Source organism: Phyllostomus discolor, chromosome 3 (assembly GCF_004126475.2).
Source record: "Phyllostomus discolor isolate MPI-MPIP mPhyDis1 chromosome 3, mPhyDis1.pri.v3, whole genome shotgun sequence".
NCBI classification, from domain to species: domain Eukaryota; kingdom Metazoa; phylum Chordata; class Mammalia; order Chiroptera; family Phyllostomidae; genus Phyllostomus; species Phyllostomus discolor.
Window position 1 is genome coordinate 117,459,328 of NC_040905.2, and position 27,943 is coordinate 117,487,270.

General features: G+C 54.7%; 2 protein-coding genes across 5 annotated transcripts; one reads left to right on the plus strand and one right to left on the minus strand.

Moving 5' to 3' along the window:
- The first annotated feature begins 269 nt into the window (after positions 1-269).
- On the plus strand, positions 270-12,239 carry RABEP2 (rabaptin, RAB GTPase binding effector protein 2). Of its 3 annotated transcripts, XM_028505307.2 has the most exons (13): positions 290-1,621; positions 2,074-2,283; positions 4,318-4,475; positions 6,601-6,711; positions 6,799-7,149; positions 8,254-8,349; positions 8,448-8,546; positions 9,344-9,499; positions 10,337-10,514; positions 10,657-10,668; positions 10,756-10,811; positions 11,059-11,175; positions 11,608-12,239. In XM_028505307.2, exons 1-13 carry the CDS (start codon positions 1,561-1,563, stop codon positions 11,707-11,709), a joined length of 1,707 nt encoding a protein of 568 aa, XP_028361108.1. In that variant the 5' UTR covers positions 290-1,560; the 3' UTR covers positions 11,710-12,239. The 3 variants fall into 3 exon arrangements, with proteins under 3 accessions (XP_028361116.1, XP_035877108.1, XP_028361108.1); XM_028505315.2 differs by lacking the exon at positions 10,657-10,668 and having other exon boundaries at positions 270-1,621; XM_036021215.1 differs by lacking the exon at positions 9,344-9,499 and having other exon boundaries at positions 271-1,621.
- ATP2A1 (ATPase sarcoplasmic/endoplasmic reticulum Ca2+ transporting 1) lies at positions 12,196-27,920 on the minus strand. Of its 2 annotated transcripts, XM_036021214.1 has the most exons (23): positions 27,629-27,920; positions 27,288-27,305; positions 26,799-26,881; positions 25,284-25,388; positions 24,445-24,583; positions 22,443-22,523; positions 21,490-21,575; positions 21,037-21,334; positions 20,692-20,858; positions 18,920-19,008; positions 18,558-18,660; positions 18,181-18,312; positions 16,350-16,472; positions 16,007-16,225; positions 14,960-15,295; positions 14,551-14,771; positions 14,248-14,450; positions 13,980-14,065; positions 13,756-13,889; positions 13,526-13,643; positions 13,210-13,327; positions 12,886-12,929; positions 12,196-12,479 (listed from the first exon to the last, which is right to left on the minus strand). In XM_036021214.1, the coding sequence occupies exons 1-22, from the start codon at positions 27,744-27,746 to the stop codon at positions 12,925-12,927; spliced, it is 2,982 nt and encodes a 993-aa protein (XP_035877107.1). In that variant the 5' UTR covers positions 27,747-27,920; the 3' UTR covers positions 12,196-12,479; positions 12,886-12,924. The 2 variants fall into 2 exon arrangements, with proteins under 2 accessions (XP_035877107.1, XP_028361100.1); XM_028505299.2 differs by lacking the exon at positions 12,886-12,929.
- Positions 27,921-27,943: the final 23 nt, after the last annotated feature.

Consider the following 27,943-nt stretch of genomic DNA (forward strand, 5'->3'; position numbering starts at 1 on the left):
TGATCTCATGGAGCTTTGATTCAAGTTTTGGGGCCACAGAAATGTAAAGAGAGAGATAATAAACAAGCTAACCAATAAACAATTTCAGAAGGTGAAAAGTCTCTGATGTAATCTAATGGTGGACAGATGACTGGGGACCACTACTTTGGATAGGGTGGTCAGGGAAGGCCTCACTGAGGAGACTTCTGACCTGAGACCTGAGGGGTCTCAAAGCTTGGTGTATTCAAGTAAGGTCATGTTTAGTTTTCTTAGAAACTGTCATACTCTTTCCCAGAGTGGCTATACCATTTTATATTCCCATCAGGAATATATGAGAAACCCAGTTTCTCTATACACTTCCCAGCACTTGGTATTATCAATCTCTTATTTTACCCATCCTGGTAGGTGCGAAGTGGTACCTCCTTGTGGTTTTACTTTGCATTTCCCTGATGGCTAATGATGTCGAACATCTTTTCATGTGTGTATTTGCTATGTGACATCAGTGAAATGTCTATTACTGTCCTGTGCCCATTTTCAAACTGGATTGAACTAGATTTTAAGCAGGGATGCGACGCGATGATTCTAGTTGCTCTGAGAGTAACTCAAGGAACCAAAAGGACATACGTGGGAAGAGCTAGGAGACATTTTGAAAGTTCAGGAGAGAGATGATTGGGACGGGCTGGGTTTTAGCACCGGAGTTGAAGAAAAGGGGGCAGATTCTGGTATACCCAGTCCTTCAGAGGTAGAGCTTACAGAACTTCCAGGTTCCTGGAGTGTACCTTGCAGAGGGAGAAACGGGTTTGAGAGAAGGGAAATCAAGGCTCTGGACCTAAATTTGAGTTGCCTATCCCCGTCCAACCGGAGATAACTGGTCCGCTGGGGGAGGGCGAGGTCACAAATAAGAGCTTAATCTAGGGCAGTGGCGACGGAAGGAGAGGAGGGATTTGAGAGGCACTGGGAAGGGGAGGGGGATTAGCAGGAAGCGGTGAAAGCTTGAATATCAAAGTGGGGAAAGTGTAAGTTCCTGACTTCTAAGACCGACTACGCGGGGACACAGACCCCCAAAGTGGAGCCAATCCAGCCCTGCGCCGAGGGACGTTCCACGAGGGCAGAGGTGTAGGGAGGCCTGGCAACAATTCTCTGTGAAGTGAGCCAGGCTCCAGCGGAACGGCGGCCAGGGGCTGAGCAAGGGTTCAGCTCCTGGGCTCGGGAGAGACCGCGAGAGCTTTGTCTTCTGAGCGGCGGGGGTCCCGGAGGAAGTATAATTTCAACAGAGCTTCTAAAGTCACACGGAGACACTAGGAAACCTTTGATGAAGAGAACTTCGTCGGGGTTTGAAGGACTAGTATCCTCCTTGAACAGCGCTACCCAGGAAGGAAGACGAAGACAGGCGGGGCCAAGCCCGGCGTCGCCTCGGATATCTTCGGCCGAGGCTCGGCAGTCGGTCCGCCAACTTCGGCCTCAGCCTCAAGCCCCACTGATCCGGAAACAGCCGAGCGGATCCGGAAACAGCCGAGCGGACCCGGAAGCGGTGAACGCGGTCACCAGGGAGTACGGGACCCCGCCGTTTGCGCGGAGGCGATGGCGGCAGCTGCGCCGGCGGCCTCGGGCGAGGATGGCCTGGGACGGCAGCCGGCGACTGGTAAATAAGGGCGCGTCCGTGCACGAGAGGAGCGGCAAAGGGGGAGGCGGGGCCGAGCTCAGCAGCTGGCAGATTGGGGGGTGGTGAAGGGGATACTGGAGATAGGGGCGGGGTCTGGAGCCACCGGCGGGGGGCGTGGCCTGGCGATTCCAGGGGTAGGGCCAGGTGAGCGGTGGAACCTAGCTAGTGAGGGGGCGGGTCCTTTGGAAGGGAGGGGTCGTGTCAGAGGAAAGGAGATTGGGTGACCCGTGGGAGGGGGAAGAGGCGGGGCTATAGCAACGCGCCGCCGAGCTAGGTAAGGAGGCGGGGCCAGGTGAGCAGGTCTAGTCTGGGGAAAGGGGCGGGGACCGCGGCTGCAGTACAACTAGATAGCAGGGCTTTCGGAGTTTGAAGCCTGGGTTACTGGGGATGCTGGAGTGATGGGAAGAGAGGCTGATCCTTGTCCCCCACAGCCCTTGATCCCCAGCCCCGGGAGGGGGCAAAGGCTGAGGCCGAATCAGCGGAGCTCGACCGACTGCGGGTTGAGCTGGCAGGCGCCCTGGCAGAAATGGAGACCATGAAGGCTGTGGCCGAAGTGAGCGAGAGCACGAAGGCCGAGGCTGTGGCTGCGGTGCAGCGGCAATGCCAAGAGGAGGTGGCCTCCCTGCAGGCCATCCTGAAAGGTGAGGCAGGGTCTCTTCCCAGATTCCCCATCAGCCCCATAAAGGGTCAAGGGGACAGATAAGCTACTGAGTAATAAGTCAGAAGGGCCCCCTAACCCAGGGCAGGCCTATGGACCCAAAGGACAGAACACCTTTTTTTTTTTTCATTTTGGAGGGGGGACGCCCTTTTCTAATGTGCACAGGGATGCTGCCTATGCTAGCAGCAGCTGTGTCAGTTCCAACTAAGTTTAGCTCTGAGCTTCTACCTGTTCCTTTGCCCCCTGTCATTTCTTGTTCCTCACTGATGACTGATCAACCCTGGAGATGAGCAACTTCTCAGTTCCCTGAAGCACCTTCACTTGAGCCTCTGGGCTTCAGACTCAGCCCTGGACTCGGTCTCTGTGAGTCTTACCTATGGTTTTCTTTCCTTTCCCAAGCACCCCTACACCTGCCCCCCCACATCCCACCCCAACACATACACATGCACTGACTTCCTTCCCTTCTTTACATCTTTTGTATGTACTTGGGATGCAACACCATCCCTTGCCCCAGATTCCCTGGCTTCTTTTCCTATTTTCCCCTTCTCCTTTAGTCAGAAGCCAAAGTCTCTAAAACAGCTTCCAGTCCTGTCCCACCCGTCTGGTTCCACTGCCATTGCTATAGTGAAGCTCTGGACAGCTCCCCTGGACTTCTCACAGGTCTCCTTCTGTAATTGGGCCTTAACATTGGCTTCCAGAATAAACTTTCTCAAATTCCCATCCCACCACATCATTTCCCTTTCAGACACCTGCTCCTGCCTCCAGACTCCTGGGGCTGTGTTTCACTCAGTACCCTTTCCACCAACATGACGCCTCCCTTCCACAAACGACCTGCGAGACATGGTTGTCTCCTCCCATGACTTACCCTGTTATCTACTTAATATTTGTTCTTTAAGTAGGGCCACTTTTTAAAGACTTACAAACAGTTATTTTAAAGGAAATTTCCTGTCCTTATAAGAGAAATTGTCCCAAATCTTCGTCATGACAGCGATAATAATAATGGCTGACATATACCATATTCCAGGCACTGAGCTAAATGCCTTATGAGTATTCATAACAATCCCAATGAGGTGGGAGCTATCATCTAGCTCCATTTTACAGAGGAAGCCCCGCGGCCTGGGGACATTAGGTAACATGCTCAGGGTTGTATAGCTATAAAGCAGCAGATTTGAATCCAGGCAGTCTGGCAGCAGAACCCTTAATTTTTTTTTAATAGGATATATTACAAACTTAGGTAGGCAATAACTTAGTTCACAACATGCAATAAAAAGTACATTAATCTAGAAACACAAGCTTTTGTAGATTCTAAACAACATTCTTTTTTTCCTGCAGAATCCTTAAAACCTATGGCACTTAAAACATGTTAGCCCTTCTCCTGAGGGGTAGATTATACACAACAACGATGAAACAGATAATAGACCAATGGTCTGTTATGGGTCACTCCGGCTTTGTTCAACAATGGCTGAAACTCTTTTCTCATATTCTTGTTTGTTTTCCTGATAAAGTTTTGCTACCTGGCTGTTGGCTGAACTGTTCCAATTTGGCAGAACCTTTACTTTTAACGTCAGTACCTGTTAAAATAGCCATGCACATAAAAAAATGTATTAACCATTATTAGATATTGATTGGCATTGGTGTATATTGATATATATGTATATATTGTTATTGGTATACATATGGAATAGAGACCATATATCTTCAGGAAGAGGGCTGAACACCTTCCAGATGTCATTTCTTTTGATCCTGTAACAACCCAGTGAGGTAGTCACACTGTCCCCATTTTGCAGCTGAAGACACTGATGGAGAGAGGCTGACTCTCTCCATCCTGTCCATAGGTACCCTGTTCACAGCGGTACCAAAGCGGGGGCTTTGTGGACAGGGCCATCTCTCCACAAAGCCCCCGTCCTCCTCTGTGGTAAATTGCTTCGCAGAGTGCATCAGTGTTGGAGAGCCCCACACTCACCCACATGTAGGGCCAGCACACTGACCCTCCTCCTCTGCCCTCCTGCCCTGCCAGATTCCATCAGCAGCTACGAAGCCCAGATCACTTCTCTGAAGCAGGAGCGGCAGCAGCAGCAGCAGGATTGCGAGGAGAAGGAGCGGGAGCTCGGCCGCCTGAAGCAGCTGCTGTCCCGGGCTCACCCCCTGGACTCCTTGGAGAAGCAGATGGAAAAGGTTGGGGTTCGGGTAGCCTTCCTACAACCCCTTAAGATTTAGAAAGATGTTGAGGCAGCCATAGGTGATGGTGGGGCAGAGGGATTGTTGGTGTGCCACTCCCAGATCATTGGGAACAGGGTACCTAGTCATCATTCTAGGCGTAGCACATGCTAGCTCTGCACTCAGCAAGGTCCTGGCTTGCCACTTACTAGTGGCTTCGTTAGGTCCATTTACCTCCAAATTAAGGACAGTCATGTAGAGGAAAGGGAGCTAACACTTAAGGATGCCTCTCATGCACTAGGTACTCTGCTAACTGCCTATCAGATTCAGACTGCCCAGCCTTTCTCCCGAAGACAAGGCCCTTTAGATCCACGTAACAGATGAGAAAGGTGAGGCTTAGAGAAGTTCAGTAATTCTCCCCGGGTTTTGCACATAAAAAGGAGATTTGGGTCTTAAAAATCTAAGAAATCTGGTTGTAAAGTTTGTTCTGAAGATGGTGTATCACCTCCTTTATTATTGTTGTTATTGACAATAGTAGGATGCACATACTACCAAACCCTTCATCTTTCAAAACAAGTCTATATTGTTACCTCACTTGATCTTCACAGAAGCCCTGTGAAGCAGGTACTTAGCTCATTTTATGTCCGGAGAGATCAGTCCATTGGCTGGTTAGAAAGACAAAGGTCAAAACAGGAACCCAAGAAAGGAGGGTATCTAACGCACACCCAGAAGAGGCTGCTGCATGCACTCAGAGGGTTCCTCCAGGAGCTACCCCCCAGGGCGGTAAAGGAGGGCTCTGCTCACGGAGAGCCTCCTTCGATAGCAGGAGGAAATGCAGGCCTGGGGTCAGGCAGTTCCAGTCCTGGCCCAACTCCTGCATTAGGCCATTGTCTGTTCATGGCCTGGCTGTCTGCAAAACATGGATTCCAGGGCTTCAGGTGGGATCCTGAGTGTTTTGTTTGGGCCACACAGGCTTACCCTCCTGTTGTAGTGGCTCACAGAGGAGATGGGAGGGTTAGACTGAACTCGTTTGACACAGGTTGTTAGTGGTTCAGGAAGTAGATGTGGCATGAATTGGAAGAGGATGTATGACTGGCAGATTTCTGCTTTGGACAGCTGGGTGGCTAGCGGGGCTGTTCTTGCTGACCTAGCATCTGTGGAAGGAAGAAATGGCATCGTGACTCCACTCAGACGCGGCTGTACTGGGATGGAGGAGCCTGTACGCCAGCCGAGTGGGGCTGTCCCGAGGCTGTTGGCTGTGCATGTTCAGCAGGATCCCAAACTTGAAGAGGGACCAAAAAGTAGCCAGCAATATGGTGGTGATCGGGAGTGCGGGGGGACATACCAGTTAGGACGAACTTTGAAAACCCAAGTCAACGGTGGATTAAATAAGGTAGAAGTTTATTTCTCTCCAAGTCCAGAGGTAGACATTTGCAGGACTGATACGGCAGCTCATCAAGTCATTAGGGAAGCTGCAAAACTGCTGTACTCCAGAGCATTTGAGCCCTTGCTCCCCAGCATATGTCTTCAGTTTGTCTCAGATAAACTGCTATACAAATTTTTTTAAAAGCCATTAGGAACTCGGGCTCCTTCTGTGTTGCTGTTTTGTCGTAGGTAAAACAGGGAGCTTGCTGCCTTGGAGTCCAAGGTGACTGCTTGAGTGGCAGCCCCGTCCAGGATCTAGCCAGCGAGGAGGAGGAGGAGGAGTAAAGAAAAGCACACCCTCTCCCTTGAAGGAGCTGTCCTGGAAGTTGCACACGGCACACCTGCTCCATCTCGTTAGCTGTAACTTAGTCACGTGGCCAGGCTGGGAAGCTGAGACATGTAGATGGCATTCTAAAATTTAGGCTCTGTGTCCAACTAAAAATGTTAGGTTCTTTGATAAAGGAAAAAAATGAATATTGGGGAAGAAAAGTATGGTGAGGCCGTGGGCTACAGGAAGATAGTCTTGTCTCTGACCCACTTGCATACTGCGTGACCTGGGGCAGGTCATGGAGCTCCCGTAGCCTTTGCTGTCTCTAAAATGGGGTGGGCAGAACCTTCTTGGGAGAATTAGAAGTGCTTGGAAAGAAAGCTCTGAACAGACCTGAGGGGTCATGAAGTCAGGAGAGGGAATGTTGCTGCCCAACACCTGCTTCTTCAGGCCCATGAGGACTCGGAGAAGCTGCGAGAGATTGTGCTGCCCATGGAGCAGGAGATAGAGGAGCTGAAGGCAAAACTGTTGAGGGCGGAGGAGCTGATTCAAGAGATCCAGGTAAGGGGGAGGCCAGGTGGCACTGAGGGAAGAAGGGGCGTTGTAGGACCCTGGCCCCCCAGCGTCTTCCCTGACCCCCTTCCCTAGAGACGTCCCCGGCATTCCCCTTCCCTGCATGGTTCCGCGGAGTTGCTGCCTCTGTCCCGAGACCTGTCTCCCCCGCTGGAGCCTCTCGAGGAGCTGAGCGGAGATGGGGGTGCAGCAGCCGAGGCCTTCGCCCACAACTGTGATGACAGCGCCTCCATCTCCTCCTTCTCCCTCGGCGGCGGGACTGGCAGCAGCGCTTCACTGCCCCGTAGCCGCCAGGCCCTGAGCCCTGAGCAGGAAGAGACAGCCTCCCTGGTGTCCACGGGCACCCTTGTCCCTGAGGGCATCTACCTGCCACCTCCTGGTTACCAGCTTGTCCCAGACACCCAGTGGGAGCAGCTGCAAATGGAGGTGAGTGGAGTGAATGGGGTACGTGTCTACATGCATGCATCCATCTGTCCCTGCACTGGTCCTTACTGAGCACCTACTATGTCTAGGCTGAGCTAGAGCTGGGGATTCCACAGTGAAGAGAAAACTCCCTCTTGGCGCTTCCTCGTAGTGAGGGAGACAGACCCACACGTGCACGTGAGCACATGAGGAAGTCAGTGTCACAGGGTGACAGGCCCAGAACTAATGTATAGGGTCATGGCAGTGCTGGAAGCTAACCTGGATGGTGGAAAAGAGGCACTCTTCGAAGATTGGGGGCAGAGGAACTGCAAGTTCAGAGGCCCTAAGGATGGGCAGATCGTGCTGTGTCTGAGGAACAGGAAGGCTGCCGAGAGGGAGAAGAGAGACGAGATCAGAAAGGAAGGCAGGGTCCCCAAGAGGCCAGCCTCAGTTCCATGGAGAGTACATTTCAGACAAGGAGCAGTGGGAAGCCTCTGAGGGGTTTAAACCAGGGAGAGGCCTGCTGTGCTTTAGGCTTTTTTTTTTTAAAGATTTTATTTATTTATTTTAGGGAAGGGAGGGAGGGAGAGAAAGAGAGAGAGAGAGAGAAACATCAATGTGTGGTTGCTGGGGGTTATGGCCTGCAACACAGGAATGTATCCTGGCTGGGAATCGAACCTGGGACACTTTGGTTCCCAGCCTGTGCTCAATCCACTGAGCTACGCTAGCCAGGGCCTGCTTTAGGCTTTTAAGAGACCACTTGGGTCTCGCTGTAGGAATGGACTGTAGTGGGGGAAGAGGGCAACAGAAGAAGTGGGGTGGCCAGTTGGAGACACTTGACGTAGTTTAGAAGAGGGTTGTGACTGGGACCAGGAGATGGCAGCAGAGATGAAGAGAAGTGGTTTGGGAATCTACTTTGTAGGCAGACTGGCAGGATCTGCTGGTAGGTTAGACATGGGAAGTGGAGGAAAGAGAAGGGCATCAATTCCTGGGCTTTTGGCTTGAGCAACTGTGAGAATGATGGTACCACCCACTGAGATGCAAAAAGAGAAAAGGCAAGGCATAAGAGGCACGGTGAGGAGGGAAGCCTCTCCTGGAAGTTGAGACTGAGACCAAGGTCTGTGGCAGGGGCGGCAGCTGCAAAAGGACCTGGAGAGCATCAGCCGTGAGCGGGATGAGCTGCAAGAAGGCCTGAGACGAAGCAATGAGGACTGTGCCAAGCAGGTGGGTCCAGCCTCTACTCCGGCCCCAGCAGGACCTCTGGCTGCATGCCTCCTCCTGGGCCCTGGCCTCACCTCACCTCTGCCCTCTTCCTCCCACAGATGCAGGTGCTCCTGGCCCAGGTCCAGAACTCAGAGCAGCTGCTGCAGACCCTGCAGGGGACTGTGAGCCAGGCTCAGGAGCGGGTTCAGCTGCAGATGGTGAGGGCTTTGGAGCTGGGGCAAGAGGGAGAGGAAAGTGATGGGAGTTGGTTGAGGAGGGCACGTGGAAGGTGGAGGCCCCTGTCCCGTGTGGGCTATAGCTGAAGTTGATGCCAGGTGGGTAAAAGGGTTGGCACTGTGGCCAGAACTGGGGCTGTGCATTCAGATAGAACCCACGATACACCTGCTCTATGATCCTGAGCTGATCCCATAAGCAGGGAGCCTTAGCCTTGCCGCCTTGATATTGAGATAATGGGACCTAGTTTGGAGAGTCATGAAAATTAAAAGCAAGGGTTGCAAAATCAGGAACTTCCCAAGGCCAGACGAGAGCTGTAAATTATTGAGTTGGGCTGGGCGTGAGGCCGGAAGGAGCGGCGTGGCGAACAGAGATGGTGCACAGGGCAGCTGCTCCTTGACTTCTCCACGCGGGAGTTTGAGCTCGATGCTGCTAGGTTTACTGATTTGCCAAGGGAAGCCAGAAATCTGAATATTGGTGGGTAGTCTCCAAATTTTTAAAGTTCAAAACTAATTTAATGTTAAGGAAAAAAGAACATTGACCAAATAAAACACCCAACCTGGCCTATAGCTGTCATGGTGTGACCTCCATGTCACTGAGTGTATAAAGGACTTGGGAGACAAAGACACATAATAAAGGTTGTTCCTTCCTTTCTCAGCAGAGGAGGGGGGTGGGGGCTTTCTGGCTGTCAGCACATCTGGAGGAGGGTTCAGGATTTGGCCTCACGGGGGACAGAGATACTTGCCCCCCTCATTTCCCGGAACTGACTCTCCATACCCAGGCAGAGCTGGCCACCTCCCACAAGTGCCTGAGCCATGAGGTAAAGCGGCTGACAGAAGAAAACCAAGGGCTCCGGGCCGAGCAGCCACCACCTGCAGCTCCCCGGGTCCTGGAGCAGGATGTGGGCCAGGAGGAGGTGCTGCCCAGCTCAGTCCCGGTAAGTAAGAGCAGTGCAGGCACTGAGAGCCCAGGGCTCGCCCTGCTGGCACTTCTCTTCACAGAGAAGCTTTGGCCTGGGACCATGGGACTTGGGGACAGGTCCAGGCTGCTGTTTTAACTGCATCACCTTGGCCAACTCACTTAACTTTTCTAAGGCTCAGTTTCTTCATCTGAAAATGGGATCAAACCCCCTTGCCAGCCTTGGCCTGAGGAGAAAATAAGTTAACAGAATGCTTGATGTGAAAGCAGTAATTTGGTTTAAGCGACCTGAGATCCACAAGGTTGAATTCATCATGGTTCATAGTAATCTGTCCTCGTTGATCTGTGCAAGGTCTTTGTGGATATTATTAAATTAATGTATTAAAAATATGAAGGTCACCCGGAACTGTTGCCCACCCTGAAAATATAACTGAAATCTCCTTATGTGTACCTGTACTGCTTGGCTGTTTCCACCTTCCTGAATTTGACAGTTCCCTTGCTCTTCTTTGGTACCACTTTTACTATAAACATGTGCCTGCCTAAACAATGGAGTGCTAACTTCAGTGTTTCTGAGCTTTATTAAAGGGTCTCTGCTCTGGGTAACCTGCACCGTCCTGCAGGGTCTGCCCCTGGAGGGCGGGGTTGCCTGCAGTGGAAGTCACTGGAGAACAATGTACTTGTCCACTCGCCCCAGCAAGGGCGATGGATGTCCCATGCTGGGTGTTTGGGTTATCTCCCCTTTTCACAGTTTCCTTCCTCCCTTCCTTTCCCCTTTTCGTAATCCTGTGTAGCTGGTGGCCCCTGCTGCCTTTGCCCCTCCTACCCCACACCCAGCCAGTGACTGCATCCCTTTCAGGAACTGCAGCAGCTGGTACGCCGCATGGGGCAGGAGGCAAGGGTCCATCAGCAGGCCCGGGAACATGAGGCCGAGCGCCTTCGGATTGAGATTGTGACGCTGCGGGAGGCGCTGGAGGAAGAGACTGCGGCAAGGGCCAGCCTGGAGGGGCAGCTGAGGGTGCAGCGGGAGGAGACAGGTGAGAGAAGAAGTGATGAGACTCCCCACCCCAGCTTTCTGGGAGGGTGACCTCCCCACGGTGGACCACCTGGGTGCCAGGAGGGGAGAGAGGAGACAGTGCAAGAGTGAGCCTGACCTCTCTTTCTTTCCTTTCCACACAGAGGTGTTAGAGGGTAAGTGTGGACCCGGGCTGGTAGGGCTGGGGTGGGTAAAGGAGGGAGGGCGTGGGCCTGACGTCTGGTCCCTGCCTGACTTCCTAGCCTCCCTGTGCAGCCTGAGGACAGAGATGGAGCGGATCCATCAGGAACAGAGCAAGGTGAGGCAGAAGTCAGGCCAGACGGAATGACGGGGAAGCGGTGGCAGAGTGGAGAAGACCCTACCCAACCAGACCCTTCTGCCCTCTGTGTCTGTCTCAGACCGGGTGGCAGGAAGCCTTGAGGCAGTCACCAGGCTCAGGCCCTACAGAAGGGGTTAGTCAGGGGCGGGTGGAGGGGCTATCCCTCCAGTGGGCCACACACCCTCCCATCTGGGCCAAGGCCCCAGCCAGCGCCCTGTCCCCACAGGCTCAGCTCACAGACCTCCTCTCAGAACAGAGGGCAAAGGTGCTGCGGCTGCAGGCCGAATTGGAGACCAGTGAACAGGTGCAGAGGGATTTTGTACGACTGTCCCAGGCCCTGCAGGTATGGCATGTCCCCTCACCACCAGACTGCTGAGACTCCAGGTGACTTGTTTTGGGTCGTGCAAGGACAGTGCCCCAAATTAGGGGCACTGATTCTCTCTCCTTCTGGGGCTAGCATGGGTCTTTCCTCTGCACTGCTGCTCAAACATGTTAAAGCTCTTGTGTGTCCATCTTTGTTGGTCACGGGAAGCCTCCAGCCCAGGGCCCGGCCCACAGACATGCGGCATGCTCATTATGTCATCTGCCCCTGCCCCATACTTCCTCAGGCTATTCCCCTGGGACCCATTTCTTCCCCTTGAACCTGGTTTTGCCATAGGTTGGGGGATGTGAGGCCCCTGGGTACTTTGGTGCTGGGCCCTTTCCCCTTGGGGGCTGGCAGGTGGGGTGGGGGCTGCACCAAGGGCCCTCTGCTTTCCTCACTGGACACCCCCAGGTGCGCCTGGAACAGATCCGCCAGGCAGAGAGTCTGGAGCAAGTGCGCAGCATCATGGACGAGGCGCCCCTCAGGGACATCAGGGACATCAAGGACTCCTGAGAGGCCAGACCCACCCAGTGTGGGGAGACTGCTTTTCTCCACTGCAGAACTATTAAGCCTAAGCTTTGGGGGCCTTGGGATGGAGTCTTCCCCTCTCCAAGCCTGGGGTTTAGGGGATGGGGCCACCACCACCCTGGCGCTCCAGGGCCTCCTCCCAGGAGTGACTGGGTCTTCTGCTTCCGAGGATGACACTGGGTGAAGGTCCCAACTGCCCCCTGGAACCAAAGGTGCAGGCTCAGTCCTGTGACTTTCTGGCTGCTATGCTGCCTCCTGGGCCCTAACCCTCATGCCCCTGTCCCCCAGGCAGACTACCGGTCTATCCCCTGTCCCCTTTCCTAAGGCACAGCCAGGCTATGGGTGGTAGCTGGGAGCCTCTGTCCATACATGCACCCTGGACAGGCAGCTGCTTTCTGGACTGCATGACACTAAGATGCTTGTCCCCAAGGGCCTGACCCAGGCCCCAAGATGTGCATGGAGGCAAGGCCAGACTTTTCTGTCATTTATTTTCAATAAATAAGCAGCTCAGCTCAGTCGGTAGCCTTGTCCCTGCAAGCCCCACGTGGTTGGGGAAGGGAAGGTTTTACAGGGTAAAAGGGAGGGTTGCTGGGGTGGGGAGGAACAGTGAAGGGGACACCGTGTTTATAAACAAGAATGTGAAGGGGGAGAGGGGATGTGGGGTCTGTGCCACAGCTCAGGCTGAAGATGTGTCACTATCAGGGTGGGGAAGAAGGGGCAAAAGACTGGTTACTTCCTTCTTTCATCTTCTGGATCTGGAAGGAGAAAAGGAAGGCCTGAAGCAGGAGCAGGAGGGGAACAGTCCGTCTCAGGCTCACTGCCCCCACCCTCTGCAGACTCACCTGGAGGGTCGCCCAGCACCCCCTTACCCACCTGTGTCCCCAGACCCCACTCCCAACCACTGTAGCCCCAGCGGCAGACAGCGCGGCGCCCAGCTAGCGCAGCGCCCAGCTAGCGCAGCGCAGCGCAGCGCAGCAGACGCAGTGGTGCCCAGAGGCCAGGGCAGTGCCGACCCGCAAAGTAAGGGCAGCAGCCCACCCCTGGCTTGGAAGCACGGCAGTGGCGGTGTGCGAGCGCAAGTGGCCTCGGGTGCCACCCGTGGGGCAGAGAGGGTTGGGTAGAGGGCACAGCAGCTGAGGGTGAGGGCAAGAAGGGAGATACCTGTGACACGGTTCAAAGAGATGGAGGAGGGGGAACGAGTTATCCTATGACCAGAGAGGACAGAGAGACAGCCGTTATCGGAGGGGGCGTGTAGGGCCAAGAGGGCTGAGGCAGTTGTGGGGGAACCAAGGAGAAGGTGTCTGCTCTAGGCACAGAGGAGTGGGGAGGGGAGGAAAGGGACCTGGGCGCTCCTCCCTGATGGACCGATAACACACCCACCTGAAAAGGAAAAGGGTGGGGGCGGGCGCCTTCGCAGCGCAGAGGGGAAGGGGCTGTACTCAGGGCCCAGGGGCTGGCAGCGCTCAGAAGAGGAAAGCCTCTTACCCTCCAGGTAGTTCCGAGCAACGAACTTAAGGAGCTCGTCAAGCCCGATGACTGGCAATGAGATCTTGAGGACCATGAGCCACTGGGTACAGTCCAAGGCGCGGAGCTTGAAGATCATCTGGGAGGGGCAGTCAGGGCAGTGAGAAGGCCATGTGCCCCTCTGAGGGGAGGGCAGGCAGGGGCCAGAGGACCCAGTTGTACCCCAACCTGACCCCACCTTCCCTTCGTGATCGCTTGTAGTTACAGTGGTCACGGGCTGCTACAGAGGCTCCGTGTGAGCTGGGGAACAGGGGGCCCTGGCCAGAGGAAGGCTCACCGGCAGAGGGTCAACGTAGAGAATGAGGAAGTGGAGGGACATGGAGAGGCAGATGGAACCCAGCAGCCAGATGTTCACCCAGGGCGGCATCCGCACGAGGGACTGGTTCTCAGAGAGGCTGCACAAGGACGGCCAGGCAGGGGCGAGAGTGGAGGAACAGAAGAAAGAGTGGTGAAGGGGAGAGAGGAGCGTGGAGGGCGAGGTGGCAGGGGAGGCTGTGCAGGCCCTACCTGTTGAGAGCGTTGCACATCTCGATGGTGACCAGCACAGACAAGGCCATGGTCATGGGCTCAGGGGCCTCAAAGATCTCACACTCCACACCCTCAAAATCGGGGTTGTCCTCGGTGCACTGCATGAAGTGAGTCTGCAGGGGAGTGGGGGGAAAGAATGGGTCCCACTGAAGCCTCCAGGCCACCCTGCGCCCCTCTGTCCTCCCTCTTCAATCCTCCCCTACCAGCTGGTTGTAGCTGACATGAGGCCCGTCGTCCGCGTACAGGAACCACCAGGCTGCGGCTCCCACAGTGGCTGCACCCACGTAGCCTGTGGTAGAAGGTGGGGGCTGGGAGATTAGGGCTGGGAAATGGGAGGCATCAAGAGAACCTGTTGGCCACGAAGTGGGCTGAGGAAAAGGAGTGGTCAGGGCAGCGGCTCTGGAGGGGCTGGTGTCCCAGAGGGGTCAGTTTGGAGGCTTAGAAAAGATCGTGGAGTTTCATCTTACTCACCCCCAATTGCCATGTAGCGGAAGAAGAGCCAGCCACTGATGAGGGGCTCCTTGGGGCTCCGGGGGGGCCGGTCCATGATGTCCAGGTCTGGCGGGTTGAAGCCCAGAGCTGTGGCCGGGAGCCCATCAGTCACCAAGTTCACCCACAGCAGCTGCACAGGGATCAGGGCCTCAGGCAGCCCCAAGGCGGCCGTCAGGAAAATGCTGCCAGAAGGAGATGGTCACATGTCCATCCTGCTCCCAGACCTGTGCTCATCCCCCACCCTGACCTGGTTCCTCATGGGTGCCCGCCCTGGCTGCTCACCAGACCACCTCGCCCACATTGGAGGAGATGAGGTAGCGGATGAACTGCTTCATGTTGTTGTAGATGGCCCGGCCCTCCTCCACAGCAGCCACGATGGTAGAGAAGTTGTCGTCAGCCAGCACCATCTCGGAGGCGGTCTTGGCCACGGCGGTGCCGGAGCCCATGGCAATGCCAATCTCAGCCTTCTTCAGAGCCGGGGCGTCATTGACACCGTCGCCTGTCTGAGGGGAGAGAGAGGTGGGACCTGGCCCCTCCCACACACCCCTTGTGCATCTGACCAGGGCCCTGGGCTCCTCCCTTCCTGGGGCCCCAGCTCCTGAAGACAATGGTCTCAGTGGGCATTAAGCAAACTGCCCCGTGCAAGACTCCGCAGGGGCCCCAGCCTGAGCAGCCCCATTGGTCTTCTCACCATAGCTGTGATCTCATCGTAAGACTGCAGATACTCCACAATCTTCGACTTATGGGCAGGCTCCACTCGGGCAAAGCAGCAGGCGCGACGGCAGGCCTCCCGCTGTTCACCCAGGGGCAGGTCATCGAACTCTCGGCCAGTGTAAGCTCGGTCTGCCACCTCCTCATTCTCCCCAAAGATGCCAATTCGTCGGCAGATGGCAATGGCTGTGCCCTTGTTGTCCCCGGTAATCATGATCACTCGGATTCCAGCATCACGGCACAGCTGGATAGAGCCCGTGACCTCCTTCCTCGGAGGGTCTAACATGCCCACCACGCCGACGAATGTCAGGTCCATCTGGGGAGACAGAACAGAGGGCGGCAGGGTCAGGGAGGGGCTCAAAAACTGATCCAGGGAGGATGCTCTTGGGGAGCTGGGGAGAAAGGTCTGAGCTGGAGGAAGAGCTGACTCCGGGCCTGGCGTTTAAACCTCAGCACGGCCTTGCAAGCTCAGGGGCAGGGAGCACTCCTTGTTCACAGGTGTACCCACAGGCTTGGCAGCGCCAGACCCACGGTAAGGGGCAGACTGTGTCTTTCACAGGAAGAACTGAACGGAACGTTAGGGCAGTGGTTTCTGCTTTCAGAAGGGCCACTCACTTGGTCTACAACTCTGAGTGAATCTGTGTGAACAGTCATGCCACAGCGTCCCTTCTCTAAAACAAAGGGTGTGGACTTTGGTACTCTCCAGAGAACCAGTCCACTACAGAAAAAAAGGAGCTTTGTGCCAGAATGCAGGTCGACACGCTGCTTCAGCATCAGGAAAATCTCACTATGGAAACACGTCAGCTGAACCGGCGTGTTTAGTGATAGTTGATTCCTGTCCTGGTGCGTCCAAGCTCCTCACCTCATCACAGACAGGTCCACAGATCACACGTAAAGTGACACTGGGGTTCTTTCAAACTCTAATGCCTGGGGATTCTAGGACCCATGACAAAGTAGGAAATGACAAGGGTGGTGGAGGAGGTGAGGCGGATGACTTTGGGCCAATGGTTGGCTTCCACCTGCTCACCTCATACTCCATGAACTTGGCAGAGTCATCCAGGACCATATCCTCTCGCTTTGGGGGGGTGTCCCGGGTGGCCAGCGCCAGGCAGCGCAGGGTGTCCCGGCCAGTGCCCCACTCCTTGATCACAGACATGATCTTCTCCTTCACCGGCCCAGTCATCGGCACCCGGGTGGTGCCAACTCGTACATAGTTACAACGGTCAATGACCCCCTCGGGGGCACCCTAGGAGACCAGAACGGCATTCAGAGACCACAGTCTCCCTTCCAGGGCACAGTGAGCAGGCAGGGATAGGAGGGGGAGTCAGGATTAGGAGGAAAAGGGGCCAGGGCACATTCTGGTTTCTGACCTTGACAAACATCTTGTTGCCTACAGCGGCCCGGGACTTGGCTGGGGAGCAATAGACAGACATGGACTTTCTGTCTCGGGAGAACTCCAGGGTGAATTCCTTCTTCATTAGCTGGCGGATCACCTGTAGAGAGGAGACAGGGAAGGGGAGGCCCGACATGAGATGGGCAGTAAAAGAGCGATGACACTTTGCCCGAAGGGAAGGGTCCCAGGCCCCTCCAAACATAATCAAGAGGATCTGCAGGTCGAGTGGACCCCAAGCCCAGTCAAGCCAAGTGTGGCACCTAACAACACCAAGAGAGAGATTTCCAAGGCTAGTGCTACCACTGCATGACAGTGTGTCTTGTTTAAAGTACAAGAGAAGATGTGTAGTGTGGCACTGTCCAACAGAATACTTAGTAGTGGTACAACTGAACGATGGCTACTGAGCACAGAAATGTGGCTGGTGCAGTTGCAGAATCGAGTTTTCCTTACGTTTAATTTTAACTTAAACAACCACATGTGTGCTTCTTGAGACGTGCAGTTGGGACAGTGCAGACCTAGTGCCTGGCATAAGATGATAAATGCTCCATAAAAATGAATGAGCCCTGGCTTGTGTGGCTCAGTGGATTGAATGATGGCCTGCAAACCAAAAGGTCACTGGTTTGATTCCCAGTCAGGGCACATGCCTGGGTTGTGGGCCAGGTACTCAGTTGGGGGCATGTGAGAGGCAACTGATCGATACATTGACACACATTGACAAATTGATGTTTTTCTCCCTCTCTTTCTCCTTCCCTTCCCCTCTCTCTAAAAATAAATAAAAATTTTTTTTTAAATGAAAGAGAGCCTTTTTTTTACCAAATGCATCATGGATATTTCTCCATAAAATAAAACAAGAATAAAAATAACAATAAATAAAGTTTATGTTTATATTATCACTTATAAATTTTTTTTAATTTTTAAATTTATTCTTAGAGGGGAAGGAAGGGAGAAAGAGAGGGAGAGAAACATCAGTGTGTGAGAGAAACATCAATTGGTTGCCTACTGCATACATGCTGACTGGGAACTGGGCCTGTAACCTAGGCATGTGCCCTGACTGGGAATCGAACCCTCAACTCTTTGGTTTGCAGGCCAACACTCAATCCATTGAGCCATACCAGCCAGGGCTAGGACTTGTAAATTTTTTAAAATTTAAAAATATCATTTGTAAACCTTATCATTTATAAATGATTAAAATCAATATCAAATATCTACTGACATACACATGAGCATCTTGCACACACGCACATATGTAAGACTGGGTGATGTGGGGAACATAACCCCAGAGGAGTGCAGTGTAGACACTGAGTGAACATGAAGAGCAAGAACTCAGAGTAAATGAAACAGAACTGGGCGTGCTCATCTGGCAAGGGGAAGTGAAAGAATGTGCAGTAGTCACATGTCCCAAATCCTAGATCAGGTCTTGAGACCTGATAAAAACAAGTGTGCTTCTAGAGACACCGGGGTAATGGCTGAAGTGGGGGCTGCCCCAGGATGGGTCACTTGTGGTGTCTGTGTCCAGCTCCATTCCTTTTCAACTAGGGATAGAACAGGAGGAAGTGATTTTAAATTCATCAGGGGATGTTGCGGCTGGGGAGTGGAAAGAACCGTACTGGTCCAGGGGCAGCAGGTCCTATTCAAAGGCAGCCTGACCGAGAAAACCTGTGGAGAGGCCACCTGTCTGTCCCGGTTGGGGTCCCAGCTTGGAGTGCAAGGGCCCTGGCCAGCCTCTGCTTCCTGAGGCTCCTTGGGTCCTGTCCGGATCCTGCAATGGGGTTGAAGAAGGACCCCATGGGAGGGAGCAGCCGACTCACCGAGTTGCAGGCATTGGCCCTCTCCACCTTTGAGAGGCTTCTCACGTCAGTGTTGAACACATTCATCTTCTCCACTAGGGTAGTGAGTGCTGTCTCGGTGGCCTCGCCGACCTTCTCATAAACACCTTTGGCCTGAGAGGGCAGAGGAGGAAGAGGAAGTAGGTGCCCTGGGCTCCTGGTCCCTTGCTCCCACCGATATACCCACCTTCCACCTGGAATGAGAAGGGAGCAAACCACTCCCTTCCTCTCTCACCCAGGAAAAGACTCAGCAAAGGGGTCCCCTTCCCATGACCCCTTCCTTGTGACCCATTGAAGACGCCTGGACTCTGAGCCAGCTGGAAGGGAAGGAGGGGCTGCTTCAGGGGTGCAGAGGTTACCTCGTTGAAGTCCAAGGAGGAGTCATTGCAGAGGGCACAGATGGTGGCCAGCTCCACCAGCCCATCATACTGTCCTGCCCGGACTGTCTTATCATTCTTCAAGCTGGCAGTGAGGTGGGGAGGAAGGAAGGGAAAGAAACAAGTAGAGAAGAATAGGGAATGAGATACAGAGAGAGCAAGGGGAAAGCAGCGAGGCACAGTCGGGGAGATGGCAACCAAGATCAGGCGGGACAGAGAACAAGGTCAGGGAAGGCAGAAGACAGAGACAGGCAGACGAAACTAGACGGAGGGCCCCAAGGAGAAAGGTGGGGTGTGTGGAGGGGGCATGAGGAGCCGAGGAGAAGACTCCGGGGGAAACTTACACCTCTCCTTCTGGAGCATAAGTGGAACCCGTGATAGAGAACTCGTTCAGCACGCAGAGGTCCCCGTCCACTTTGTCGATGATGAACATCTGTGGGGGGAAGGGCACATGCACACATGTGTAGCTCTCCCCACCCCCTGAAGGCAGTCTGTACTGGGCGGGGCCCAGGCTCTGAACATCCCTCCACCCGGCCACCTGTGTAGACTACCTTCCCACCACCCCCAACCTGCCTCTCCTTTTTCTCTCTGCACCCTCCCCTCTGCCACCATGCCCTTGCGATCATTCTCCATGTTCGGTCAGTGGCTTTAGACAAAAGGTAAGACATGCACAACAAGGTGTGGTGGGGACTGAGGCCACCAGTCCACCTGTTGGCACATGGCCCATATATAGGTCCAGCCACTTGTGACCAGACCTCCTAGTTTTGCAGTAACAGCTAGAAATTCAGTTTATTTTCCTATGGAATCTCTTGGCTTTCAAGTGTGGGCAATGAATTAATTTTTATGGAACATGACAGGAGCCAGGCTGCACAAGCCTGCAGTCTGGCATTGAAGCCCATGCTCTGGAAGGACGTCAAGTGTGCCGTGCTCAGAGGGGAGCAGCCCACAGTGAACCAGGGCGAGTGTGGAAGGGACAGGGGTTAAGACATGTTCCAAGACAAAACAGTTCTGTGGTCAAAGTCCGTTTGGGAAACTCTGGGTCAAACAAAGTAAAATCCACCCTCGCTACAGTCAGCCTTCTCTGAGGCTTTCAAATGCCAAGAGGTGATGGGTCTCCCCAAGGGGCCAAGGGTACAGCCTTTCTCATCCTGGTCTGACCACAGAGGCCTCAGTTCCTGGAATGACAATTTGTACTTCGTGGACATGCTATTCCAAGAACTCTGTTTACAGCAGGGGTTCTTGGCTTGGGGGTCAGTGCATGGATGATCTCAATCCACTAAGGGGGGGTCTGTGAACTTGGATGGCAAAAAAAAAAGACACCTTTTATTTTCCCTCTGACAGTTAGCATTTCCTTCCAATCATCCATGCAGGCAGTGGACTACGGCTCCTGCGTCACGGTAGTTCTTAGACCCTCTGCCGGACTTGCTACTCAAATGTGTTAATAAAGAAGCCTAAGCATTACCAAATCACAGATTCGCTTTTAAAAGATTCTGATAACTGTGTTTACATCATTGGTTTCCTCTGTAATCTGGTGTATTTTTAAAACAGAATCCTATGTTTTTTATTTTATACTTTAAAATATTATACTGACAAGAGGTCTGGACTGCCAAAGAGCCCAAGGCACAGAAAATATTGAGCGCCCTGGTTTTGGAAATGCTTTTCGAGGTGAGTGTGCTGGGCTCCCCGGCCCTGGCTGTGCATGACCATTCTGGAAGGCAGTCTGGTGCACAGGCAGGAGCTCTGGGCCAGACAGACTGGGGTTTGAAGCCGAGTTCTGCTCTCACTAACTGTGCACTGAGTTTTCCAGGCCCTCAGTTTCCTCCTCCAGAAAATGGGGTAAACAAGGCCTTTCCCTGATGGGGCTGTTGTGGCGGATTAGAGAGAACAGGGCAATGTCCGGCACGTGGAGGTGGCTGGAGAGAGCTACTGGGCTGGACAGAGGGGCCTCACTGATCCCTCTCATAGCTCACAGGATGGCACTATATCTGCCCTCCGAGCATCTCTTTCTGGGGTCAAAATGAGAAGTGGTCAGTGATGAAGGGGTACCGCCATCTTTGGAAGGCTTGTTTCACCCAAGGGTGGTCTTCTGAATGGGAGTTGCCCACCCTTCTCTGACCTTGCAGACAGACATCTGGTTGGTGGTGAGGGTGCCTGTTTTGTCAGAACAGATGACAGAGGTGCAGCCAAGAGTCTCAACAGAGGGCAAGCTCCTGACAATTGCGTTTTTCTTTGCCATCCGGCGGGTGCCCAAGGCCAGGCAGGTGGTAATGACTGCAGGGAGGCCTGTGGGGGGAAGAAGAGGGGTTAAGGAACAGTAATAGAGATGGGAAGGAATGACCCCCCCAAAGATAACAGGCCCCACTCCCTAGAACCTAGAACTGTTACCTTGTTTGGAAAAGGATCTTTGCAGATGAGATTAGCAAATGGGGTGGGAGAGGGGGGAAGAGAGAGACTGCCATACCTTCTGGGATCGCAGCCACAGCTAGGGCCACAGCGATCTTAAAGTAGTAGATGGCGCCGCGGAACCAGGAGCCCCCATGGACGGGATCGTTGAAGTGGCCAATGTTGATGAGCCACACAGCCACACAGATGAGAGAGATGACCTTGGAGAGCTGCTCCCCAAACTCATCCAGTTTCTGCTGCAGAGGGGTCTTGTCCTGTTCTGTGGCGGCCATTTGGTCGCGGATCTTCCCAATCTCGGTGCTCACACCAGTAGTGGCCACGATGCCTATGGCCTTGCCAGCTGCAATGTTGGTGCCCTGGGAGGGTGAAGAAGAGGCAAAAAATTGGGTGAGAGGCGGTGCTCGTGCCGCAGCCCCTCATCTGCGGGACTCATCTCTTCTCACACCGACAGGTATCTCCCTGTGCAGGGCCTCCAGCTGGAGCGCGCAACAGCCGGCCCTGAGTGGCTCACCGAGAAGAGCATGTTCTTCTTATCCTGGTTGACAGCTCGGGGGTCAGGGACAGGGTCTGTGTGCTTGATGACAGATACAGATTCGCCTGAGAAGGGGACAAGGTGGGGTTTCAGATGGCATCATGTCTTTCTCCCATTCTTCCCTAACTCCCTCTCTGCTCGGAGGCACAGGGCCTGGTAAGGACCAAGTAGCAATCGCAGAGGAAGTCTGGATCTGGAAGAAGCCACCGGAGGCAGATGGGAACGTCACTGCACTTAGAGCAAAAAGACCTCCACCCAAGCCTTGGCTTCACCACTTACAAGCTGCGTGACTTCGGATCACTTAACCTGTTCACTCCCCTGTAAGGTGGCGATGATAACACGCACACTTCAGAACAAGGTTTGGGTGGCATCAAATAGGCTGACTTACGTGACAGTGCACTGTCCACTGAAGAGCACGCTCCTGGGAGGGAGTGGCCCTGACCCGTGGGATCTTGCCTGCCACACCCGGATGGCAGGGGCTCAGACAGTCACCCCAGGCCAGGCAAGACTTGTCACCCTGGTCCGTGGGCATGGTAACTGGCTCGTCACCACCCTCTCTTCCAGTGGAGACGCAGTAGCAGCTGTGTTTTAAGTGCACCTTAGCCTAGCTTCTACAGTTCCTTACTTGAGGGCTTTTGAGGAGACAGGAGCTCTCTGGGTGGGTGCACCGGTGTGTGTGTGTGGAAGGGACGGGTCGATGGCCACCTGGAGAATGGGCACAAACGTTCCACCCTCCTCCTCACACTGCAGTTTTGCAGCAGTGAACGAAGCTGCACAGTGCCGCCCCTGATGCCTCTGCGGAGCCAGGAGCGGGCCCTGCTGCTGGGGCTTCTCTTTGCACCTGGAGTTTCAGCCCTGTCTGTCTGCCAGCCCTTCCTCTGCAGACCCTCACCCCATGCCCCCCGGACGCACCCGCCTCCTCAGGCCCAGACCTGTCAGGATGGACTGGTCCACCCGGAGGGTGGTGGACTTGATGGAGAGGATGCGGATGTCTGCAGGGACTTTGTCCCCCACTGTGGAGAAAGGAGAGAAGAGTGAACTCAGTTGAGAAAGTATTTTTCTCCCGTCCTAAGAAAAACGCAATTTTTGTCCAACTACCTCACCTCATCCTTCAGCTCTTGGGGGTCACCTGGGCTAGACGCCCACCCCTGCACTAGGCAGGCCCTTAGCAGGTGCTCCTGCAGCCCCAGCACCTCCCTCCTAACGCGCATTCTGGCTGACCCCGAGGTTGAAAGCACCCCTCCCCTGGCCTCTGAGCCCTGTGAAGGGAGAGTCTGGCCCACTGCCTGGTGTGCGGAGTAAATGTTGAATGACTGAAGGGAAAATGAGGAATAATCCAGTTGTATGACGAGAAACTACAACTGAGAATGGGGAACGGTGAAACAGAGAGGGAAACGTGTGAGAAAGGTGAGGAGGGAAAGGCAAACAAACAACTGAAGAAAACAAGGTGAGCTGGAGGGACACGTGTCGGGGAAGGGAATGAAGCGGAACAGCCAGGGAAGGTAGAAGGAAACAGGAGAAAATATGGGAATTGAGAAAGTCAACGTTGACCAAGACACAAGGTAGAGCCAGAAGCAGGAGAGCGAGTGGGAGGAGGCGTGAGAAGGGAAGGTGCGGAGGAGAGAGCGGATCTTGGAGCAGCTGAGGCAGAGGGCACAGGCCCGCGTGGAGAAGACACGCATCCAAAACGCTGTCCAGTCCGAGCATCTGAGGAAGGGCAGGAAACTGGGTGAGTGCCCTGGGGAGATGGGCAGACGAGGAGGGGAGTCTGCAGGGAAGGAGTGAAGGGACAGGGGAAGCAGCACACGGCAGGGAGCTGAGAAGATGCGGTGAAGGCCCAGTGCGGAAGCCACCTTGCGGGTAAGCTGCGGAGCGGATGCCCCACTGGACTGGAGATCTTTGAGGAGTCTAAATGCCTCCCAGGACCTCTGCCCAATCCTGCCTGGTCCCAAGGATGCTTTTGGGGACAGGGTTTGACTGCTTTCCTCCCTTGTTTCTAAGGTCCCGCCTCCCGTGCCAGAGGAAGCTGATGGAGGCGGGAGGAGGTTGGCCATGGTGTTGGGCGGGACACCCTGTCACCCAAGTTGAAGTGATATTTATAGACATTCATGGCGCTGACTCTAAACTGTCACCATAGCAAGACAGCCCTGTGATGGGGCACTGGGGTCTTCAGCCTGCCCCCCCGCTCCAAGTTTCCCATGATGGCAGTGGAGGTGTCTAGTGGAGGGAAGCCCACTGAGAAAGACACATTCCCCTATGCCAGCAGCCTGGAGATGTGGGAAGGCCTGCGAAGGGCAAATATAAAAACCGCTGAAGGGGGCAGAATCCCAGTAATCTTAGCCACCCAGCCCCCACCTCTCCCTGGTCAGGCATTAAGTGTCCCTCACCAGAGAGGCGGGGCCCCTCCTTGAGCTCTCCTCCTCCCAGGTCCCGTGTTCTCTGCTGGGGCCTGAGTTTCCCTTACATGGTCGGGGGCTTGAGCCTTTGGCCCCCCCCTTTCCCTTCTACCCTCACTCCTTCCCCTTTGAGAGGCCTCAAGGGCACTGAGAGGTCAAGATTTAAGGCTGACCAAGCTTGGGGGTGGGTGGAAGGATAGGGAAGCCAGGCCTTAGGAGGGGGTGGAGATGGGACCATTGGCAGAGACTGGGTTCCACCTGTTGCTTGCAAGTATTGGGTGAGAGGCGGGGGAGCAGGGGGTCTGCCTGCAGCTTCAGGGACAGGACTGGCTGTTCTTGCTGAGACTCTGACAGGGAGGGGGTACGGCGGCCACAGTGCCCTGGGGCGACCTCCCGAGGAGTCTGGGAAGGAAAAGCAAAGACTCCACCACTCTGGCTACCTCCTGGAAACCAGAATCAGACTGACCAGCCCCTACCCCCAACATACACATCTTCTTGGCCTCAAACCCATTCTGGACCACTCGTTCCCATCGCTCACCGGCCACTTCCACGATGTCCCCAGGGACAATGTCCCGAGCCTTGATCCTTTGCACCGACTTGCGGTCGGCCCGGTAGACTTTCCCCATCTCGGGTTCGTATTCTTTCAGAGCCTCAATGGCATTCTCTGCATTACGTTCCTGGGGGCACAGGGCGGAGGACAGGAGGATCATCACAAGGAGGAAGGGTGTGGGGAGGGAAGGCTGTGGTGGGGGTGGGGTGCGTGGGGCGTGTAGAGATGGCGGAGCAGGGGCCAGAGTCCTGGGGGCAACAGGGAGATCACAGAGGAAGAGGGAGGCCTCGGAGGCCTGGCTCCTGCACAGGGACTGAGACAAGCTCCAGGTGAGGGTCTGTGTGCCTGTGTTGAGTAAACTGTCACTCATGGCTGAAAACAGGGGGTTTTAGGGAGAAAAAAAGAATCAAAGGAAATCAGAAAGCAGGGGACAGGGAAAGTAGAGGGTGCTAAGGCAGGAGAAAGAAGAAATTCAAACTGGTATTTCCTGAGCTCCTACTATGCACCAGGCGTGGGCCAAGCACTTCTGCACCCACCGTCTTCTTCGCTTCACCACAGCTCTGAGGGGCAGGCTGATCAGCTCCATTTTATAGATGAGGAGACTGGGGCCCGGGGAGATGAAGGGACTTGCCCAGGGTCACACAGCCAGCCAGTGACAGTGGGAACGACAGTCCCCCACTTTTTCCGACACTCTGTCTCATTTCCAAATGGAGTGACAGGACCAGAGAGCAAGGCAAGCCGGAGGGAAGTGATGGAGAAGGGTGGGGGGAGGGCGGCTTCCCATTCAGTGTGGAGGTGTGAAGGAGTGAGGCAGGGTCAAAGCTAACCTGCCAAACCCCCACAATGGCATTGGCAATGAGGATCAAGAGGATGACAAAGGGTTCAACAAAGGCGGTAACAGTCTCTTCACCTTCCTCAAACCAGGCCAGCACCTGGGAAGCAAGGAAAGGGAGAATAATAGGAAATGGAGCCCCTCCAACAGGTAAACAGAGAAAGCAAATGAAGGTGAGAACAGGTGCAGGAGCAAATGGGGCGGGTGTCACAGGGGCACTACATCACTTATCCATGCGAGGTTCTGCGCTCTGAGGCGCATGCTCACACAAGCGCTGCCACTGCTGATACTCAGCGGGAACAGGCGGGCACAGATATGCACAACTCAGGGATTAAGTAGGAATGCTTTCAGGTTTCCCTGACTGACTGTTGGCTTGTAAACGAAGCTCAGGGGACACCCAGGCCAAATACCCCCACGGCCACATCCATCCCTTGGGAGCCAAAACTCCGTAGGAAAAACCCTGTGGTCCTCGCAGGCGCCTGGCCCACCCATACCCCTCCCCCACAGCCCAAGCCAGGGAAGCTCCAATTTCATGAGGGAGCAGGAGAGGGGGGATAGTGTTACTGGGCCTCCTGTACACACCCCACCCCAGCTGTTGCCTCTGCCAGGCAAAAGCAACAGCCACAGGCAAATGTCAAGGAGCAAATCTGAGACGGCAGAAGTGAGGCCCTGCCAACTAGTGCTCAAGGGCCCACAGGCCCTCCACTAAGGAGACCAGGGGACGACAGGGAGTCTTTTTTGCCTCCAGAGTCTTGTCTTCCAGCAGGACTAAGATGTTAAGGAAGAAATTCCCAAATGCAGGATGGACTGCTGGGAAGGTGGGTGCCGAGGGGAACTCCAGGACACCAGAGGTGCCAGGACCTTGAGGAGAGGGTGGGGCCAGCCCTGAGGCTGCGACGAGCCTGAGCAGGGCAGGGACAGGGAAGGTCAGGCCACGCTGGTGAGGAGGAGGATCTCAGGACTTCCAGCCCTGATGAGGGGTGGGGGAGGCAAGGCCAGAGAGGTGAGGAGTCTGGGCCTTCCAGCATTTGGAGTTACCCTCACACCAGCAGCTCTTTCCCGCCTCTAGGAGGGAGTCTGCCTCCACCAATCATTGCCAGAAGGGCGGGGCAGGGGCACTAGGATGCTCAGGGATTGGTGGGCTGTTGCATGCGCCCAGGGCATGCAGGGAGTAGTGGTGCCGGGAGTGGCAGCAGTCTCTGAGCTGGGGAGCCCTATGCTCAGGGGGTAACCTGAGCCATCGGAGCCCTTGAAGCTTCAGGGGTGGCTTAGCTTCTGTGTTTTGGCTGAGAACACTCTTAAAGCTTAAAATAAAACCTGCCTGTGGGGTGTGGGGGAAGGACAGAAGATGACGAAAATGAGCCCCACCTCCCTCAGTCTGGTCTGTAGAATAGGATGCTGAGGGCTTGGGCTACAGCAGCCTATGATTCGGAGGAGCCCAACCCCCAGCACTCTCCAGATCCCCCAACCCACACGCTCAACCATCCCCCAGATGCACTCCCACACTTACAAAGGAAATGCAGGCAGCCAGGAGAAGGATCCGAACCAGGAGGTCTTCAAACTGCTCTACTACCAACTCCCACAGGGACTTCCCTGGGGGAAGAGGCAAGAGGAGGAGCCCGCCCCAGGGTTAAGGTCTAGTGGATGAACCGCTTGGACTCCGGTGCAAGCTGGGGTCCAGAGACTGAAAGTGCCCTGACCTCCAGCCTGGAACAGTGAGGCTCTGGGGCCGTGGGCAGGCCACTTGGAACTTACAGAAGGGCGGAAGGAGCTGGCCAAGGCTCCAAAAACAGGCTCCTTCCTCTAAGCGATGGGCAATTGTTCAAGGGCTGGATGCCTCAAGGAGCAAGTGCCCAGAAACTTCTGCCCCCAGCCAGACTCTAACTTTTGGGGAGGGGTGTTTGCCCAGGAGTCAGTAGGGAGGCGGCAGGGAGAACGAAGTGGGGCACTGAGGGAAGAGGGGGTCATTTATGACAGCTCGGGGATTCCAGTAACTTACCTTCCTCGGCAGGGAGCTCTACCCAGGGAAAAAGAAGAAAAGGACATATTCATTTGGGGTTCAGTCCAATGGCCCCCACACCCAGGAGTTTGTGACTAAGGTAGGAGAATCAGACCATCGATAGGGCATCTGAGGTTCACCAAGGTCATCCCATAAAACCTCCCAAACTCTGGGTCTCAGGGACCCTGTTCTGTCAGTATCCTCTTCCCCACTGTAGTCGCTGGAGCCCAGCCCAGCTCTACCCTAAGACACCCCGGAGGGAGAGGCTCCAGGGTATTCAAGTGTGGGTGTTTTGGGGGTTCAAGAGGGCATTGCCAGCCTCTCCTCCAAAGAACACTTACCATTGGGGCCGTACTTCTCCAGATGCCGCTTCACTTGGTCCGGGGTGAGGCCTGTGGTCTCACTCACGCCAAAGTAAGCCAGACATTCTTCTGTGGTCTTGGAGTGTGCAGCCTCCATTGTGCTCCCTTCCTGGGGGCCAGGGGGCGGTGTTCCTTCTGGGGGGTTCTCACACGTGGGGGTCCTTCCTCAGTGTGTTCGCCTGCCTGTTTGTCTGGGTTTCTTCCTTTTTCTCTCCTGCCCCCCCCAGGTTTTTCTTCCCTTCACGAAGCTCTGACCCCCGTACCACTTGCAGCAGCCGGCCACCACCCCCCAGC

Excerpts from the sequence above, each read along its gene's own strand:
- RABEP2 (XM_028505307.2), top strand. The coding sequence starts at position 1,561 with ATGGCGGCAGCTGCGCCGGCGGCCTCGGGCGAGGATGGCCTGGGACGG. Across the intron at positions 1,622-2,073 it reads GGGACGGCAGCCGGCGACTG|CCCTTGATCCCCAGCCCCGG; the intron begins GTAAATAAGGGC and ends TGTCCCCCACAG. Across the intron at positions 8,350-8,447 it reads ATGAGGACTGTGCCAAGCAG|ATGCAGGTGCTCCTGGCCCA; the intron begins GTGGGTCCAGCC and ends TTCCTCCCACAG.
- ATP2A1 (XM_028505299.2), bottom strand. The coding sequence starts at position 27,746 with ATGGAGGCTGCACACTCCAAGACCACAGAAGAATGTCTGGCTTACTTT. Across the intron at positions 21,335-21,489 it reads AGAAGAACATGCTCTTCTCG|GGCACCAACATTGCAGCTGG; the intron begins GTGAGCCACTCA and ends TCACCCTCCCAG. Across the intron at positions 13,890-13,979 it reads ATGTCAGCTACAACCAGCTG|ACTCACTTCATGCAGTGCAC; the intron begins GTAGGGGAGGAT and ends ACTCCCCTGCAG.